The sequence below is a fragment of the Aythya fuligula genome, chromosome 27 (assembly GCF_009819795.1).
Source record: "Aythya fuligula isolate bAytFul2 chromosome 27, bAytFul2.pri, whole genome shotgun sequence".
NCBI classification, from domain to species: domain Eukaryota; kingdom Metazoa; phylum Chordata; class Aves; order Anseriformes; family Anatidae; genus Aythya; species Aythya fuligula.
This window is the reverse complement of record NC_045585.1, coordinates 3,248,284-3,269,099: the sequence shown is the minus strand read 5'-3', so window position 1 is coordinate 3,269,099 and position 20,816 is coordinate 3,248,284. Positions and strand designations below refer to the sequence as shown.

The following is a 20,816-nucleotide window of genomic DNA, read 5'->3' as shown; positions in this document are numbered from 1 at the left end:
TGCTGGGGAAGGAGCATCCAAACAGGGCAACGTGCAGCAATATTTCCCCGTTGTGTTCCCTGCAGCTCCCAAGCATCTGTGGCCAGAAGGTGTATTTTAAATGTTCAAAGGCCAGGAATGGATTTGAGCATCCCTCGCTGTGATGCGCTGAGGTTTAGACTATCAGAGCAACGGGCAAAGAAAGAAACCATCTCCCTCTGTCAGAGGAGGAGAGGGAAGCCACAAAGTTTAAAGAATAAAAACCGGACCAGGCTGTCCTTGCTGGTCAGTTTACAGTAGAAAAATAAGGGGCAAAGCTCAAAAGGCTTGCTCAGGGGCTTGAAAAAACATGGTCAGAGCCAGCACGATACCTCAGGCACGGCAGGCTCTGATACCAAGGTCCCAAAACACATCTCTCTTACCCAGGAGATGCTGACATAGACACAAAAAAAAAAACCTTGGCTCTCTCTTTTAGCAAATCCAACCCTTTTTGTCCTGCCTTTTTTGCCTGTATTTGCCAAGGAAGAAAATAAAAAACACAAAAGTGAGCACATTAACAAGAAATAAGCCATCGTTTCATTCCCTCCAGGGTATTTTGATCTTCAGATAGTTACGGCAGACTAGCACACGCAATGACATTTTCATGATCTGTCTGAGAGCAAACCCAACCTACATCCACTCCCCTTTCTGCTCACAGAAAATGGGTTTAGAGCAGAGAACTCCTGATACAGCAACTCGTGGGGCTGCACCGAGTCTGAACAAACAGCAAAACATCCACGGGAAGAGATCCACGTGCTGCTGACCTCAGCTTTATGCTGCGAGATTAAAGAACAAAGGAACAAATTAAATATCCTGAATATATTTATATTATAGAATATGTACTAAATATATTGAAATGTTTCCTTTCTCTGCACGGTTTTTGTTACACTGGGAGTATTCAGAAATGCCAGCACAGGCAGACTTATATTTTATCTCCCAGCACCAATGCACAGAGCAGCTGGGGTAATGGTGAAAACAGACTCCGCATCAAAATCGGGAGCAAACAGCATTTAATAGCCGGAGCAGATGTTTTTAAATAGCTTTCTCCATACTTTCTGTACACGTGGAGACAAATGCCTGCAACAAGCTGTCATGTCAACAAGGAAAACTCTCTCTGAAAACTTTATTTATGATGCTGCAGCCATACACTGAAGACAAGGTAGATCTAGAAAATGCTCTGAACATCCATGGCTCATGCATGATGGTCCTCCAGCGAGCCTTCCCCAGCTTCCACCTATTTAAGCCGACAGTTATGGAGATGTAGGTGCCAGCCCTTACTCCTTTTATCAAACAAACAAACAAAAACCACACAAAAACCAAAAACACAACCTCCATGACTTGGGACTCAGCTGCTAGCTCAATACACACACAGCTGAGCCCCGTTAAAGCTTAAGCACACGTGCAGCAGAAAATCCTAAGACGTTTTGCTCCTGCTTGAGTTAAGCCTCCTTAGCTTTGAAAGGCGTGAAGAAACAGAAGGCAAGATAAAGCTGGGTGCGGAGGGCTGGGGGAAGACATGTAGTGCATTTATTCCTAGTTCCAGCACCGTGGCTTGCACATCAACCTGATTTATACCGGAGCCACTGGGCTGCATATAGAATATAAAAATCAGACCAAAACTAAAATTGCTCCTTGGTCTGAGGCTGAGGAGATTGTGTTCAGCTCCAGGCACTGTCCCAGATCTGATTTCAGCCCCACAAAGCCAGATCCTCACGTCCTCACCGTTACCTGGGACCTCTTGCTCACATTTCTTCCCCCTCTAGCAAAGGGAAGGCAGCGCCGAGCCCATCTCGCCTCCCTCTGTAGCAAGGGCTTCGTTCACAACTTTTTTTGCCTAAAACACAGTGTGATTGGGGTTGGGATTTCCTGCATTACTACAATACAAGTCAGTACAAAAGAAAATTTAAAAAAAGGGTCAAACTATTCTGGGCTGGGCCAGCTTTCTCCTGCCTTCTACTCCTTTCCTCACCCAGAGCCCAAGACCTGCGCTGCTGCTCTGTTCCACAAAGCCCACCTCAAGCCAGCTGTGCTCTGCTATAAAACCAGCAAATCTCAGCCTCCGGGGCCTGCCCAGAGACAGGGAAAAGAAAAGGGGGTTGGTTTTGAGCTTTCACAAAAGGATTCCTGGCTCAGAAAGCTTTCACAAGAGGCTCGGCTGCTTTTGTTTCCACCCTCTGCACCAAACACATCCCCACGGCTTTGGATCCGATTGCAAAAACGGACGCAGCTTTCATAACATTTTCTGCCACGTTTTGTCGTCTCTTTTGCGTGGACAGAACAATATCATGCACGCTCCTGCACTGCCAGAGCTCGGTGATAACCCTTCTCTCATCGGGATGCACAGCAATCGGGCCAGGGCAGAGCTCCTGTTCCTAGAAACCCGACTGCTCCTTCTCGCATCGCTGGCTCCTGGCTGACAGCAAGCCACAGCAGCTGGGATTTCGGAGGGGATTTGGAGGAGAGCATCTCAACGCTTACTTCAAGCACACACCCACACGCTCGGTGACACCACTAAGAAACCAGCGGGCGAGCTGCATGAAAGGGAACTGGGATGAAGTTTTGCTTCTGTGTGTTTTAATTTTTCTTTTCTCAACATCATCACGAGCGATGCTAAGAATCGCCAAGCAAGAGGGCAGACACGTTCAGGACCTTTTCTGACAGATCCCCAGGCAAAGATTGAGCTCTTACCCCAATTTTGGATTTAAAAAATGCAAGGGGTCTGTGTGCTGCCTCTGTTCCCCATATCCCTTAGGACCAGCTTTTCCTTCCCTATTCCTGACCCATCCCACTGCCCCTTCGATGCAGAAACCCACTTTTCCCAGGGTTTCTTGGCATCCTAAACACCAGCACATTAAATCTGCAACTCACACAAGAAACAAATCGGTTCCTTTCAATTCAGAGCATGACAAAATCTCTCCGTATAGACCCCGCTCACCCCAAAAGTCTCTCCTCTCCTCTGTCTGAGCCCTGCCCCTACTTCCACTGAATTCCCAGCTACCAAGTCTGTTCCCCCCGAGATGACTTTTTGGAAAGGTCTCTCCGCATACATGGGAACAGGCAGAATCTGTTTTGACTTAAACATCTGGAGCTGTGCCTCTGAGTCACTAACGAGGTCCCAGCTGTTAAATAAACACGGCGAAGGGATGCTGCAAGACAGAGACGGGCTGCCTACGGGGGGGACGGCGGTCCCCTGGGAACGTGACGCTGCATTGGACTGCAAATGCTTTTTGTTCTGGGTTTGTGCAGCACAAAAGGGTAAGGGATGAGAGTGCAGCTCGGGATTGAGGTCCAGGAGCAATTACAGGGCAGATTAGAAACGACAAAAGCCGAGATCTTCGCTAAACCATGAAATGCTTCAGCGGCAGCCTCGTGATTGCTGATGCAGAGCAGGCTAATGAAAGGCACCAGAGAACAGAGGTGGTGACAGGGGCAAGAGAAGGCAGGAGCACTGAGCCCTGGAGGAATTTTGGCACAGGTGAGGGCTCAGCTCAGGACAGATGATGCTCAGGTCTGTGAGCATCACGGTCTGAGGTTTCCACAATGGGCAAAGCTCTTACATTCTCCGCTTCCTTTCTGCTAAGCTATTTTAAAGACAATCTGGATCAGGCGCTGTAAGCCAGTCAAATTTATTACCTGACCTTCGCCCTGCAGGACAGAACAAGATTTTACTCTGTTCTCAGGCTTAGATAAATAGTTTATTGTCTTGCGTAATGCAGAAATGGTTAGCTGCATCCAAAATACTGCCTGACAGCTACTCAGGCCCTGAACACAGCCAGGATGAGGATGCAGATGGGTTAACTCTGTCCCCCAGGGAGCAGCAGCAAGCCCATGCCAGCTGTGGCAGTAAGAAACCCCCAAAAAACTTTAAAATTATAGCAATAAAGAGACACGGTGGCTTGCCACGACAGCAGCTTAATTGATTATTTGCCTGGAGACAGCTCCAGAAGAGATGCTGAACCCCTCCAGGCACACAAAACATCAGCACCCGTTTCACGTTGGCTTACGTTTAGAGAAGTAAATATTTGCACCGAGGAGAAAGGCATTAAAACCCTGCTGTCCCAAACAGGCAAATAACCACGTTATTGTCATTTCTGAGAACAGGACAGTCACGACAGGGCTGGTCTCAGATGGTGGTGACCTAAGCTGCAGCTCCCCATGGCATGGAGAGATCCTCCAGTGATTTCCATGGCACAAAGGTGGGTAACGGAAAGATTTATATTAGTGCCAGACCCAAACACTGCTCCTGTCCTCCTCCTCTCCTTGCTCCTTCCACTTAGAAGCTGCTCAGCACACAGGAGCATTTTGTACAGCCTCCAGAGCCCAATTTAACCAAAAGCTCCCCAACAGGACACAGCAATGCCCCTTCCCTCTGGTTAAGGAACCCAGACAATATAATTCAACCCGCTTTTAACCAGACCCTTTGAGCCACCAGGCTTTGAAGTGAGATTTTTTTTCAGCCTCACACATGCCCAGATAGGAAAAGGAGGACAGAAATAGCAGCACAGCCTGGTCTGTTTAACTAGACTTTGTCTGCCCACCGTCTGGCCAAGGCTACGGTCTGCTCTCAGGTACCAGAGCTATTTGTGAACCCCACGGGCTGCAGCAATTTGATATATTTAGAGCCCATGTCCTATTTGAAGCCCGTGTGTGTGCACGGAGAGGAAGGAGGTGGACAACAAATATTTTGTTAAGGATGTTTTGGGGGCTAGGTTCAAAAAAATAATAACAAATTCCTACCGTGCATTTATTAAAGGAATATATTGAGGGTGGGAGGCAATTCCTGTGGCCTTAAAATCGCTGTTCCACCCAGCCAGGCAGTCACAGGTGGGCTCGTGCTGTGTTTGGGCAGTGCAATGGCCACATTGCTCCACGTACTCTTGAAAAGAGCAGGGCCTGCGTTCCCTGCTCACAGCTCTGCGGACGTACACTCAATCATTTTGATCTCAGAGCCCCTGGCATCCTGCACAGACTTAGAAAAACATTTTGAGACCGTGCACAAGCTTAAACGGCAGGCACTGGCACCCTATAAAGGAACCCTACAGCAGGTCCCAGGACCACTTTCAGACACTGGCAAACATCAAAATGCCCAACAACCAACAAAGCACTGCGCTTCTGCACTGGTTTTATCCTGCCCTCTACCTTTTGTTGAGGTGTGCAGCTCCCAGAACTCCCCCTGCCCCTTCTGCAAAACTGGGAACTTTTACTCCAAGCTCTGCTTTGGCTAAAAAGAAAGAAGAAATGCAAGCTAAGACAAATCCAGAGTCAAACACCGGTGATTTTGAACAATGACTTTGGATGTGTCCATGGAGGATCACAGCAAGCAGGTTCAGCATCCTCCTCATCCTCCTCAAGACATGCTCAGCCACACTCTTGGCACTTCCATGCACTTTTTTAAATTTTATTTTAACACTTTCATGGTGCATGGCTGTAGGGCTGGGGTCTGTAGGAGAGGAGAGGACGTGATGCCAGCAGGCCAGGTACCCCCGTCTGTTCTCAGAAGCAAACAGGTAACAGCAGACAAGGCTAAACCACGAGCCCTGCTCTCTCCATAAACAAAAAACCTCCTGCACACTGAGCCTACGCATTTTAAAGAGGGAAAAGCCCTGCTATGAAATGCACTCGATGTCTCTACACCAGGCCAGCACGGAGCAAACACTGCTCTGCTAGCCTGGTGGAGGAGATCAGCCTTCAATGCTCACTCTGAGCTCAGTAACCTCCGAGCTAAAGGGGCATCAGGCTAATCCTGAGCCACCAGCAGCCCACGAAAGGGCCGTCCTGCCAGGCACATTCATCACCCTCCAAGAAATAATCCTTCGGACAAGTCCCAAGGCTAAAAGCTGCAGTGGCTGCAGAAAATACCAGGCAAAAATGATGGAACTTAAAGATTGGATTTCAGATTTGCCCTAACCTCAGTCCTGGTGGAAGAGTTAACCTCTTCCTGCCTGTCTCCTATCTGCTTATCTCAGATCTTCCATCCCTCACCCCACACTTCAGCCTGCGACTGACAACTTGTCTCATAGAAGCAAGGGTCAGGCACTGCCCCTGCCCCACGGGGCAGGCATGGAAAGGCTCAGGGACAGGAAGAGATGTGATGTAAGCCTCAAAATATGAGCTGTGACGGGAAAAGATCTGGCTGAGCTTATATATATAAGCCAAGTGGTTTATGGTGATGGAAAATTTCATCCTATCCTATTTATCTGCAGCATTTCCAAACTGGGAAACGGAGGTATGTACATTGCCCAATAAAAATAAACTCAGCTCAAGGGCTATCGTGTTGCTTTTAAAAGAGTGTGAACTCTCTGCCTGTCAGATTTTAGGAAGCGAGGCCAGATTTCAGCAAATGTCAATTTGCAGAGCCCCTCAGAGCTGGAGCCCCGTCAAGATGAAGTCAGATGTTGTCTGATACCTGCTGGCTTTCCGCGTTAAATCTCAGCGGCGCTTGGCAGCCCTGGAGAACTCAGCACTGAAGGTCTTTAAGACACTTTCTAAATGATGAATTTAAGGCAGTCTGTCCGTCCCCCGGCTGCAGGAACACACAGGGCTCCCTTTTGCAGGGGAGAGAAACCTGAATGTGATGGCAAATATTTGGGGATGGGTTCCCAGAGCGTGAATTTCCCCAGGAAGGCAGAACAAAATCACTGCTCCCTGCCTGCTGGAGCTTACACCCTGACACGCCAATGCACACCACAGTCAGAGCCTGCTCCTGTTAATCTGCTGGCTGTAAAACCACCCATTTGCAAACATCCAGGTCTGTTTGGGAATTGTTACAGTCGTTCCTAACTACTGTGGGAAAATGGGATGGAAAGGTGCAATTCAAGGTGACGCACGGAGCACATGCATTAAGGAACAGCTTCATCGTGGTGCAGCCAGTGGGACTGGTGGGGAGACCTGAGCACAGCATCGCTGCTCTGTAAAAAATTCCTCAATCCCCTTCATCTCATTCCAACGGGGAGACATCAGTGGGACAGCCTGAAAACCCAGCAGCTAACAAAACGATGATGTTCCCCCTGGTGAATGCAAGGTATGACATGCAGAATTCCCATGCACGTTAGACAGGGCAGAGACGTTGGATGTGCATTCACACAAGCCTTTTGACCTCCCCGTTTTGGAGTTTATGACCCTATGAGTAACCCTTCTCATCAGCTCTGACTCAAACTGTGGCACGCCAGCTGCTAATGAGATAAAGCAAAGATTGAGAGAAGGAGAGCTGAAAAAAAGAGGGGGGAGAGGAGTTGAAACATTTGACAGCTAGCTGCGACTGAAACGTACTTCCACAATGGCATTTAAAAAATTTACAGCACATCACCTTTAGCCTTGCTCCTGCTGCATTAAAGCAGAAAAAAGAGCTCCTTGGCTCCCAGTGACTTTAAAGGGGTATGAGAAAAATCAGCCTGGTTCTGCAGAGTGGAAGTAACAGCGTGGTCCCGAGTTGTTCAGAAGACTCGAGCAGTGATGTGTAAGGGAGAAGTGGGCACACAAATCGTTCTGGATCCTTGATTTTGTCCTTTTGACAGACACCAGGCTACAGAAAATAAACGCAGTTGGTTACAGACTCCTCTAAATTCACAGCGGACAGAAGTGGTTGCCCCTCAGACCTCTGGAAGGCCAGACAAGGGATGATCAGGCTCTTCTCAGAGGCTGAGGATTGCCAGGAGATGTCAAACACAAGCTGTAGCAGCAGGTTAACAGCAGCATTAGGAACCCAGCATGCAGACCTAAGGGTAAGAAAATACACCACTATTCCTTGCCACCAGCAGAGGCAGGCTGACAGCTCTCAGCTTCGTACAGGAGCTTAAAACCAAAGCTTTTCATTTATTTTTTTTTTCCCCACTCTCATCATTTCAGTGCCTTTAGTCACCAGTGCTGCTACTTATCATGGTGAACGCCTTCACCCATACCTAGACCCCAAGAGCTGCCAGGACGTGGGGAATATGACTTACCCCACATCTATTTCACTTATCCTGCATCTATTTCTCCTCAGCAATCCTGCTGGTGACCCCGTCTTCCACCACAAGAACTGTTTCACTCTCATGATTCATTCTACTTATCCTACGTGAAGCCCAAACACCCACACATTAGCTCAAGCTTCCCTCAATCACCCCAGCGTGCTCCACTCGTTAGCCAAACGGCAGCGCTTAGCTAATGGAAAAGCAGAGCCCTCCAAAGCTTTCGTGATTAATACCTGAAGCATCTCGGAGTGATGCGACCTCCGTCTAGACTAAGGCATCTTTTCTTCCAGGCCTCCGTTTTGAGGATTCGCTGTGGCTTTGGGGATGTGGGCGTCTGCCAAAGCCATCGCCGATGTTCCATGATCTCGCCCCGTTCCCTGAGCAGCAGCCGTGCCATCGGCTGAGGCAATTTGGGATCCCTTTGGAAGGCCTCCTTCCTCTCCTTAGCCAAGAAAAGCCAGGTCAAGGCACAAAGAGAGTTCCCCTTCTCATATCCTGCATCTGCCCCCTGCGTGGGAGCCTTGCATCAGTGCTGAATGCTGCCTGCTCTCTCAATCAGGGGCTGCGAAGGAACTGCTAGAATAATTTTGTTTTAAAGTGAGAAAGAATGCTGTACCCTTTGTTTCAGATCACGAACAGAGCCAAGATTCAGCCATGGAAACCACGCTGTGGTATGTGATACACCCTGGGTTCCCTGTCTGCTTAAAATAAGGTTTGCCTGTGGTTACTGGAGAGTTTATTTTGATGTATTTTAACCAAGGGCAACCAGCGAATCTGCATGCTGAAGCACCATAGCATCCGAAACAAGGGAGATGTTAGCTGAGTGACCACAAATATTTTCCAACCTGAAATTCTGAAGAAGCATATGTTTTTTTTTCCTTTGAAGAGCTCAGCCCAGCTTCTTTCCAGCTCAGCATTCCCTCCTGGATTATTCCCCCCTAGACCATTATTCTGCAGAAATCTAACAATTCTGGTTCAGCTGCGTTTCAGCAGATTTGCTTCTGTCATTTCCCTGGGAGTCTCAACCTCGGCTCAGCAGACAAATCCAGTCACAACCCAGAACCTTTCCCCTAGTGACCAGCCCACGTTTTCCTCTGTTCACTTTCATTTCATCACTTCTAGTGCTGGCTCCCCATTCCCACAAGTATTTCCATAGAATTATCACACTCGTGTCATCGTTGCTTAGCTAAGCTCTCCAAAAATCTCTTCATATCTTTCCCTGTAAATCCATCCATTCCATTAAATGATTGCAAAACAGGAGGAATAATATAGTGTCTCCTTACTTGTTATGCTATTAAAAAATCCTTTTAAATTCTTCTTAAATACGTAAAGCTTTGAACAGCTGAAATTCAGATCTGAAAGTTGCACCTGAAGCCAGCATCTAGAAGTACTACAAAAAGTGTGCTTTAACCATGGGGCACAGCTGGGATAACCTACAACGTATAGGTCCCGGTCCACAGAAGCCTCCTGATTAGCTGCTAGGGATTTTGAAGTACATTTACCTCTATTTGGTTAAGCAGCGAGTTGTCAAACTTGAAGCCAGGGATTCTCTTTTCGCTGCACACCACTCCCACGTCCTCGGTGTGTTTGCAGTCGGTTACTCCCCAGCCATTTGACGTACACGCTGCCAGGGTGGTCTCCTTGCCGTTACAGTGGACGTTGTCCATCCAGATTTTCCCTGAAGGGAAAAAAAAAAAAACAGAACTGAGACTCAGAAAGAGGGTAAATTGTTCTTAATATATCAGGGGAAGAGATTACTGCTAAAAATAACCTTGAATAAAAATGCTAAGGAACACCAAAAATGGAAACATCTCCTCCCCATTGCTCTCACTTATCTGCATTGTATTAAAAAAAGAAAACTAATCCCTCAATATAACATAATAAATAAATATAATACACTATTTAAGGCTATAGGCTTGAATGATGCAAGTGAAGCCTTGACCATGGAGGCTCTGGACCTCCACAATTAAACAGCAACCAGTGTGGCCAAAGGATTGCTAACAAGGGACATCCCAGCCAGAAGCTCCTCATGCCATCACTGCTTGCTGTTGTGTTAGCATGCAAAGGGTCATCAGCCTGAAGGAGATCACTGCTGGAAACTTGCTCATGTTGAAAACTGACCTCCTAACAAGCCACTTTCGAGCACGCGGTGTCATCGGGTCCCCTCGATCCTGCCCTCTAATCACTCTCACTAAATCATCCCTTCTGTATTTAAGGCTTCTCTGCACATCATTTCTTGTTTGCTAAATCCTCGTTAAACCTCTTCTATGAGAGAGCTCCAAGTTTTGATTAAATGCCCCCACTTTTTAAAGGCGTTTTTTTTGGCAGAAGATTTAACAGACCACTGCTGATTGGAACCTCCTGTTATTTGGGTGCTCTTTGAAAACCCACTGCCAGATCCAGTTTCCAGACTATCATTACCACTTTTCCTCCAACAAAAAACATGCACATATGTATATTATATTAAAACAAATTAGATTATTCAGAATTGACTAACAAGCAGACAAAAAATCAATAGGTGTCACTCGGAGAACTTTAGGTCATGTTTTCTAAGGAGCAGCTGAGAGCAGAGAACCAAGAGCTTCTCTAGGATTCACCTTTATAATGTGCTTGCTTTTCCTTTGGAAACATGCTGGGCCTATGTTGCTCCCCTGCAATTTATCCCCTAAATTGCAAGGGGCAACAGCCAACAAGAAACTCCCCTATTTTATGGTCCCCAAGGCTTTGTCTGTCTGAAGAATAACAATACATCCTTTGGGTAGAAAGGACTGCCTGACCTCCAGAGCCAGGAGGAGATTATGCAGGAGCAGTCAGAGCTGTTTTCCTTGGCTGTCCCAGCTGCTTTCCAGCAGCCCTAACACATTCGGGTGTTGATGAAGGATTTGCCACAATCCCCTCTGCACGGGCTCCCTGCATCAGGATTGAACCCGCACGCAGAGGATGCTCGCTCCCATCAAGTCGCGTGGTGACAAATTTCTGGTTTGTTTTCAAATGTCACGGCCTCTTTCTCTCTCGGAAATCTCCTGCTCTACCCCAAGAGCCAAAATCCACAGCCTGGGACAACATTCAAGGTTTCGCGTTTCACTCAAGTCAACGTTGAGGCCTGCTGGCTCTTTAATGGGCAATTTTATAGGTGTGAGCACTAACGAGTGGCGCTAAGTAACAGACATACAGCACGTTTATCCCTGCTGCAGTGGAAATAACCTGTCTGTGGGTTACATCAACAGCGTACCAAGCTTTCATATTTTGAGAAAAAAATCTCCGTAGGCCAACATTTAACTAACAGAGTGAAAAAGGAAGGATGTGCAGATTGGGTTGAGGGTGAATAGCTCTTCCCCTCCAGAACCAGCCTGAGTGTCCCAGTGGACTGTTATAAATGTAGTCCTATACAGGACGTGAAGTGTGCACGCTCCTTTGGGGTTTTATAGGCTGGTCTGCATTGCAGAATATGGTGCATGCCTCTAGAGGGGATAAAGGGAAAAAAAATATATATAGCATTGCATGGGCAGTCTATTTAGAACCCAAACAGTTCAAAAGAAAAAAAAAGAACAGGAGGGAGGAGTGCTTAGAGGCTCTGCTTGACTCCTTGCAAAGCAATGGAAGGGTGCATGGGGAAATGGACCGTCTGTAAATTACATTTGTGGGCCCAGTTTCCCTTTTGACTCGCCATACAGGCTGGGCTGCTGGAGAGCCTCCTACCCCCTTCCTTAGCTTGCTTCAATCAAAACACACAAACACCTATTGTTTAAACTGTTTAACCTAATGAGGCACTGATTTACAGAGGCATTGCTTCACCAGGAAGCGTTTCTCATTACATTTGTAGGGAACATCAATACATCTTGAATTCAGGTCAAGAGTTATTGGGGTTGGAGAGAGCTGTTGCTCCCGAGTTACCTTACCTTCTCCTTTCCCATATTTTGAGCTCGGTAGCCAAGACACAGCCTCCACGTAGCCCAGCTCCCTGCAGATCACGTGCGCAGCGTGGATGGAGAAGTCGTCGTCGCACACAGTGCCCCACTCGCCGCTGTAAAACACCTCCACTCGGCCTTCGTTGTGTTTCCTCTTCTGCCCCGCCAGCCGCAGCTGGATTTTGGGGACGTTTGCTGGCCTCTGAGGCGGCTGGTAGACTTGGGGGGGTGGCTCGGGGTAACCGGGGAGGTAGGGCCAGTATTCGTACTGGGCAAGGCCCAGCGGGCTCAGGGAGATGAAGAACAGCATGAAGAAACAGTGGTTATGGTTAAAACCCAGGAATCTTTCCATTTTCAGTGCTCACAGTTCTCAGAGCCAAATCCTCTGCTAGCAGCTGCCGATCAGTGCAGGTAGGTGCTGTGTGGCTGTCCTGAAACAAAAGGAAAGTTTGAGTAAGGCTCGGGAAAGATGTTGGGATTTGTACCTCCTGCTTCAGCAGGGGATAAACCTATGGGAGAGACCACGTCCAACGTTGCCTGTGAAAACCAAAGTCAAGTAAATTATTTCTTGTGAGGTGGGAGAAGAAAATTAAAAGTAACCCACGAAAAGCATTTGCAAGTTCAGGTTAAATAGCCAAATCATTTTGGCTGGAAAATATTTTTTCCAAGGCAAAATTCTACAGGTCACAAATGCTAGAAATAGGATTTTCCTATTCCTCTGCAAATCCAGTAGTTCAGTGCCTCTAGCAAGTGATGGCCAACTTTGGTGGCAAATCAGACCAGGACAGAACTGAACCATTTTTTTCCCCACACCACCTTTAAATAAAAGAAACTCAAACCATCACTTAAACAATGGAAAACTAGAAGGGTAATGAAATATAATATAACGTGGTCAGAAGTGAGGTATTTATACTGAAATCTGTTTTCCTAATATGATGACAGAAGGTTTATTTCTGCTGCCATACCTCCAGTTTCCTCTGCAGAGGATCAGCACACGTTACCGTGGGCAGACACAATGAAAAAGCAACCTCACCTAGCCCTGACTGGCATTAATGATCTCCAGTTTTTGGTTGCTAAGCCTGGATTGGGTCCCACAACCGCTAATTCCTTGCATAAGCTAGCCATGGTATGAACCAGCAATTATTTTTTTTTTGACTCATTGGAGGAATTTCATCCGGATACTATGCAAAGTTTAAAGGCTGGTGATTTTTCTGCCCGCTTCCCACTCACGTACTCCCCACCCAGCACACGGAGTGGCCGAGTAGCACACATGGAGGCTGATGGTTGAATAGTTTCCAAGTGAAGCAATGCCAGAGAGCAGTGGGAAAAAGCTCCCCAGCCCTTTAAAGCTCCATTATTTCCTGGCAGCCAGCAAAGGGGAGGGAGAGGGGGAAAGACTGGGCTCCCAAACCAGATGTCAAGAAGCAAAAATCCTTCGGTGTTTTTGCTGGGTCTCAACTATCCCTCCCCAAAAATGACCAGACGATCACACGTGCATGAAGATACAACAAAACTCATTAAGCAGCATTTCAAGCTAGGAGGAATATCAGTAATAGCAGAGAAACAGCCTGAAATTCAGGACACCTCAGTTCAAATCTCAGCTTTGAGACCAGACCGAGACCTGTACATTTTCACCAGGCATTCGAAGAAATACTAGCATGGAGACAAGGTGTTTTTCTAATTTTTGCAGGTTGGGAGGGCTGAGAGAGGAATAAAATGAATTCCTGCCCCACATCAGAGCTAAAGGGGCAGAGAGGAAGGAAACCCAACCGCTTTCACAAGGCTGCTCTTCACCAGCTGCAAACAAAGGGGATTTCCCAAAGCAAACGCAGTCACAGGGCAGGAGATATATTCTGTAAAAATAAAAGGCTCCCGAGTCCAGGCACATTAGTACTTGTCAGACACGCCTGACTTCAATACCTTCTCGTATGGATTTCAAAAGAAACCTCGTGCAATGTTTTTCAAGGATACAAGATGGTTTTCAGCCTAGAGGATAAACACATGGGCAGCGTGATTGTTGTGAACAGTATAAAAATAATAATCAAGAAAGCCCCTTAGATCATAACAGTGAAGAGTAACATATGTTAGTTATAAGTAGAAATACTGGAGAGGGGGGTAACATCGAGCCCAGCAGAGCTGCAAGCCTGATGGTCTTCAGAAAATCTGTTTTTTTGCTCCTAATCTTCTTTAAACATCTGTTTTGACATACTTCATTTGACGTCGCTGTTGTTTCTTGCTACTGCATAAATCAGATTTAAGAAGCCTCAGAATATATTGAGAGAAAACTAAGCTGGACCGAAGGGTCTCTGCATATTGCTGGGACCTGGTGAAGCATCTGCACGGTTTTGTGCAGCAGGCAGCCACACGAAGGATATCTGAGAAGGAAAAAGCAAATAAATTGTGGTGTGTAGCCTTACAGTCACGTCCTGAAGAAAGCTCTCGGGAGATAAGGCACGTCATCGTCATTAACACAAGACGCCAAATTCCCCTCTAGCTTACAGTTTATGGTTTATGGCGCACCAGAAAGCTCAATAGTAACCCAAAGAAGAATATTTTGTAGGAGAAAAGGACCAACAAACGATGTGTAGCCAGCAGGTCAGCTTGTTTCGCTTTATCCCTCCTCGTGCCAAGGCAAACACTGACCAGCGGTCAGCTCCGTGCTCCGGCTAATAGGGGTCTTTCGTGATCGGAGGCCAGGGAATAGCCCAAAGCTCTGCAACTCCAGTTTCCAGGACTGCTTCCCATTCAAACCAAAGCTCCTGGGTTGTCTTGCTGAAGGATTTCAGCCAAAAGACACAACAATTTGGGGAAACCATTCAAGAGGCAGGATGTAATAGCTACCAGCTGAGAGCGGCGCTCCCCGAAGCGTTAATTAATAAAGCAGACAGAACGCTGCACGGTGCCAGAGCCTTTTAAAAACATCACTGTGCTGGGAGACCTCGCAGCCCCCGAGCAGCTTGGTGGGGCTGGGATGGCACAAGAGACTTCCAGGTTATTTTAACGGGTACCAGGATCACCCAGGGAGGTACCAACTTAGATTATAGCAAATCTTGCAGGTGCGATTTTCAAATCTTGGTGGCTCAGCACCCCAGGAGCCCTAAGATGCCATAAGGCAGGGTAATTTGCTTTTGCTCCCTCAAAGCTTACAGGTTTTTGGAGTCGTGCAAGACGATGAAAAAACCATTAACCACAGAACTTGAGAAAGCCTGGGAAGGAAGGATAAGGTTGCCCGAGAGCCCCCAGCTCCACAGAGGGGGGTCTGACTACCAAAAAGGTGTTTTAAAAACCCCGTATGAATTTAATCCTGAACCTTCGCCAAGGAAAATGACTCAGAGCACACACTTTTTGTGCTCGGGTCGTACAGCTTTGTGTCCCATCATCATCGGGATACCTCAAGGAACAATTGAGGCTCCTACAGCAGGAGGTATTGGGAAAAAAAAATAAAATCAGAAATCCCCCTTTTAGTCCCATTGTACCTGTGGAGGTGAATCTCAGAGGGATTCTCTGTAAGCCCAGCCCAGCAGCAACTCCACACTCTTCGGGAGACAACCCTGCAGTGTGTACTAGCAACCACAGCCTGCTTTTCCTTCAGGTCATATTACCGTCCGCTTCGAAACAGTCACACATTCAAACACTAAAAGACAAAGCTTCCACAGTGCTTGCATCACCCCAGAAATAAAACCGTGCATACCCAGCGGTCTTGTTTATTGAGGCGCTTAAGAGAAACTATTCAGACCAAGTCACGACGTTAGGAAAAGCTGAGTCCCGGGGAGGCTGAGCACAGGAATATTTCAGTATTTCCACAAGAAACATTTCTGCTTCCCATTGAGACAATAGGGATTATGGAGAGGAAATATTTGGGCATCTTCTGGTGGAGGCATCTCCATGGATGTTTGGGCATCTTCTGGTGGAGGCATTCGTCTATCCATCTATCAGGGTGAGACGTCCGTGCTGCTTTCATCAGGAGACAAGACAAGCAGTAAAAACTGGTCTAGAGATTTGATAAAGCAATATTTGGCAGCACAGAAGATTTCACAATGATTTTTTCACCACTCTTCAATGAGAACACTGATGACACGGCGATAGACTCAATTAAGAGCATTAAAAGATACAAACAAGGACAGTATTAAATAGGAGCCAACAGCACCTGCATTTATCATAGCATCATAAGCCACAACAACAAAATTTAATAAGTAGTTAGATAAACCTGGTCATCTGCTATGACCAAAATCTGGACACATTTTTTCATCAAGTCTCAAAGAGAGCTGCACATGCAGAACTACCCAAAAAGAAACCTAGGCTTAGATCCACAAGATGTTTGCTTTGTGCTGGCTATTCCCTCTACTTTAGGGCTCATTCCTCCCCTCAAATCCTCTCTTTAATAGCCTCCAGACTTCGTAATGATGTAATCCTAAAAGCATATATTTTGGTCTCCCCATTCAAAAGAATCCAAGACGGAGCATTAAAAACTTTTTTGAATAAAGTCAGTGGAAAAGCCAGGAAAATACTCCAGGTCTCCTGGCTCCCCATCCCGTACTTCAGGCCATACGATGATTCTCCATCACTGTGTTAACTTGTAATTTAAGGCTTTAAGGCATGCTCCTGCAAGCTGCTGACTCAACTCTTTTCAGGGCTCCTGTCTGAAAAGGAACAGATAGGCATACAGGGAAGAGTGCAGCAATTTCATTTCAAAATGTTGAGCTTTTACTTCTTCAGAGAATCCACCAGGTGAAACTAATAGGCTATTCATCTCCCCAAACCAAAAGCCTGTCCAAGCAGCACGAATCCCTTTTTAATTTCACCAAATCATCAAAACAATAGATCAGCTCGGACAGAGCCAGGAACACCAGCTTTCCTGCTCCCCTCCTTCTCCAGGCAACAAAAGGAAAGTCTCAAGTGGTTGATTTGTGACTGTAGATCCAGCAATGCTCCGTTAAGTTACCTTAAGACGGCAAATTTCACATTAATGCACACTGGCCAAGTGCAACCAGGAGCAAATTCAACAGTCACATCAGGGAAGATAACAAATTAAAGATAACAAATGCAACCTGCTTCTTCCAGCCTGGTGGGATGCTGCAGGGGAAGAGAGAAAGTCCCAGCATGTCCTGTGGGAGCAGAGGTAAAGCTGACACAATTCAAACCCATAGACTTGTTTGCCATCACTTGGTATTGAGGCTAGACGGAAAAAAGAAGTCCTGATAGACAAACACACAAGTTATGAGAATAGGACAGAAAAGGCACTTGGCTGGTGTTTTCATTTGAAGGACTGCTACAGGTCTAACTAAAAAAATAAAATAAAAAATCAGTGTGTTTGTCTAATCCCCTGCATCATCATTGGGTTGGATCCATGAGATGAAACCTTTAGAAATAACCGCTCTCCAAAGTTGTGTGCAAGGCTGCAAGCTCTTCTCAGATCTGTTCCTTCAACTGAAGCAATTCACATTTGCTTTGTTTTAGCCCCTTGACGCATTCATTTACCTCAAAAGGAAAAAAAACAAACAAACAGCCTTGCCCAGGGATCTGATGGACACATGCAGCATCTTCTCTCCATGCCACAGCTGCAATTCAAATACACTTCATTTTGGGAAAAAGATCTTTATTTTCCTTATCTCTTCCCTTTGCCTGGTGTCGAAGAATGCAGATGAACAGAGATGTGAATCATGACAACCCTCAGGCTCCTGGCCAGCACCAGCTGGCTGTTCCACAGACCTTGTGCTCTGCTCTTAATAGGAAACAGAACTTATTCCCAAAGACACTTCCAAAACAGTTAAGTAAAGCATTTTTTTAAAAAAACAAGTAGTATAAGTTCTTTAATTTGCAGCTAGTGTATGCTATTACCATGAACAAGTGATCTGATCTCTCTCAACAAAAGCAGCAGGGGCAACTAGAGCTATAGGATTGAACTCTTTTTGTTAGGAGTACATGATTAGTACATGAATAAAGACTTTACAAAAAGGTACTGCATTAAAATACACAGCTGACACACATTCACAGAGCCAGAACATATTTGTGCAGTCCCTAAGGCTGAAGAGCATTAGCAAATCCTCTAAAAATAAGGTTCCCCTCACACTCCTGTGTCCTAAATTAATAGACCCTAACCCATTAGCACCGCAGACACAGAACAGGTTGAGTTGAGAACATCATGTTGTTATCTCTGTCTGCATTCCAATTTTCTTATACCTTGAATAATAAATTTCCATCAACATTACTACAGATTAGGAGTGGGATCTTTCTCGATGTATTTGCAGACACTCATAGTAAACATGTACCTGCACACACGCTCCAAAAGCTTTCCCCAGAAAATGCTTTGCAAGCCCAACTGACCGGTGATGTGTTGAACAGTTCCTTCCACTGAAGCTGACATCTCTTAGAAAGGACATCACTGTGTTTTTAAACAGCACCGAAGATGTTAAGGCCAGGTTGGATGGGGGTTTGAGCAACCTGGTCTAGAGGAAGGTGTCCCCTCCCCATGGGAATTAGGTGATCTTTAAGGTCCCTTCGAACCCAAATCATGTTGTGATTCTGTGTTATGAAACAATTCAGGAGGAGAAAAGATAAAAGGTTACAAAGAACACAAAAAAAGCAAGAAACAGAAAGAAAAAACAAACAAACAAAACAAAACAAACAAAAAAAAAACCAGAAGGAAAGTTAGTGGTGCAGTAAGGTAAAGACAATAATCTTGGGAGTCAACCTATTCAAAAAATAGGAGAGAAAATACATAAATATATATAAAAATAGGAGAGAAGAAATAACGAAAGAACATTACTAAGCATGCATTTTGGGGTCCATCAAATATTAGCTCACACTAATATTTCATGTTTCTTAACTGCTCTCTAGCTTCCAACCAAGAAAATTCCACCACTGTGGGTGGCTCAGTACAGATGAAATGAAACTGGCAAGTAGGAACCCTAAAGCCAATTAATCTGAGCCCCTATTCAGTACAAATTTGAAAGCAATGTTGTCATTATGAGCCAATTATAGACGTGCTAACTGGTATTCCTGCTATCGCTCCCAGATAACTACACCAGGATCTTTGTATATGGCCTTCTAAACTGTATTGGTCCTTACTAATACTAATAAATAATACTAATACTAATAAATACTGAATAATAAATAATAATAAAAATAAAAATTAAATAATAAGTACTAAACTGTATTGGTCCTCATTGATTTTTTTTTTTTTTTTTTTTTTACCCACACACAGTAACACCTTTTTTAATTAGGCAACAAGAATTAATTGAAAAGAAGGCAGTTACCGGTGTGCATGCTGAAGAATCAGAACTCAGCCAGCCCCAGCTGTGTTCATTGCAGACAGGAACAGTCCCACGTTTCACTTTTCAGGTGAATGCCACTGCCTATCCTGCAGGCATCCTGAAAACTGCTGTGATTGCTTCATGATAAACCAGCCTAATTAATACAAGTTGCCAGTAGGCTGAAGGCTGCTTTGCAAAGGGTGGGAATCCCGAGCATGCCAGCAGAAAAGTTTCTCAACTCGGGACTTATCTGCTTTACACCTTCTGCCCATCTGCACTGAAGCCTTTCCCTTTGGAAGAGTGCAGTTATTCAGAGAGGAGAACTTAAACTGCTTCTGAAGTTTAGCCGGTAACATTTACACAATGTTGATGGCATGTAACGTAGCTTTCTGGTCTAAATCAAACATATTTTAATCATCTTACTGAATACACGTTGCCTCAACTTGTAGACAGCCTGCAACATGTCTTTTTTACTTCATTAGTGCGTGCCTGTGAGCAAGCAAGGGGAGAAAATCCTTAACTTGGTCACAACATCTTTGCGAAGTGACACTGAGTATCTGTGCCATCCCACCCTTGCCAAAGCAAGTCTCAGGAGACAGGAATTAGAAGAATCATCTCATCCCCAGCCTGTAATGTCTAACCATCACGCTTCATAACTGACGGGAGAGAAAGAAAACAAGTTCAAAGAGAAAAACAGAAGAAGCAAGATCAAACTTTCAGCCCCGAAGCAAGAGAGGGTTAGCAATGTTTAAACCAATCCATCAGCCCCTGCATTCCCTAGCGATAATGCCACCGTCCTGGCTTGCAGTCTGTGGGGTTTGCATTTACCTTGGGGTTAGTGGTAGGCTGTGCTGGAGGAGACCCCTGTCCCGGCGTGCTTCATGAAGCTTTTTCTTCTGGGCTACGCGTGCCGCCTGAGTGGTCCCCTCTGCGCTGGAAAATATCCTGCAGCCAGAGAAATACGCTGCAAGAAGCTGCTGCTTCCTGGCAAATTTCACTAGAGTTAGCCAAGCAAACCCCTCCCAAGACCCAGCCCCTTTAGCCTCGGCTCATAGCGGGTGATATCATGGGCTTGTCTTGTAATCTGAGCAGAAGCACTGCAAACAGAACCGAAACGGGGGGAAAACTTAGCCAGGATCGCGAGGAAGGAGGTGGGTTAGGAATGTGAATGCTTTCTCAGGAAGTTCCTAGGGAACAAATAGTTGGAATCACATCGATATCAATGTTAAATAACACTAAGTGATTGATCACAGCACTTTTTAAGCACCCCAAGTTGGTTCAGAGCCTCAGTGCCAAGCACTCTCCCCATACAGAGGGCTGCGTGGTCTTACAGCTCAGCATCTTCAAACTTAAATCCCTTTCACAGACTTTACAGCATGCCATCTCCACAGCTACTTGGGTATCACCAGCCTTAACCCTTCTGCATCCAGCAACTCAGTATTTTCCAGCTGCTCAATATTAAAACTCTTAAATACAGCAGCTCAAGCTGCACAGACTTAAAAACCATCCAGATCTGCAGCAAGAGTTACTCCGTAGTCCTCAGTCCTGAGGACTAACTAGATGCTAAAAACAATTCTTAAAACAATAGCAGACCAAAAAATCCTGACCTCAGCTGGGCCAGAAAATTCAGAGCATCTGTGATGCGAGCAGCTAGCAGTGAAACAGAAACACTGGACTGAGATGGTTTA

At 45.8% G+C, this 20,816-nt stretch overlaps 1 protein-coding gene across 1 annotated transcript in view; it reads right to left on the bottom strand.

Annotated features, from left to right (window-relative positions):
* Window positions 1-20,082, bottom strand: part of LOXL2 (lysyl oxidase like 2) — a 43,484-nt gene extending 23,402 nt beyond the window's left edge. Inside the window, exons 1-3 of the mRNA XM_032204063.1 lie at window positions 19,957-20,082; window positions 11,867-12,306; window positions 9,470-9,645 (exon numbers count right to left, since the gene is read on the bottom strand). Of these exons, the coding sequence (XP_032059954.1) occupies window positions 9,470-9,645; window positions 11,867-12,227 (537 nt within the window). The 5' untranslated portion in view covers window positions 12,228-12,306; window positions 19,957-20,082. The remainder of the gene's footprint in view (window positions 1-9,469; window positions 9,646-11,866; window positions 12,307-19,956) is intronic.
* Between the last annotated feature and the right edge of the window lie 734 nt (window positions 20,083-20,816).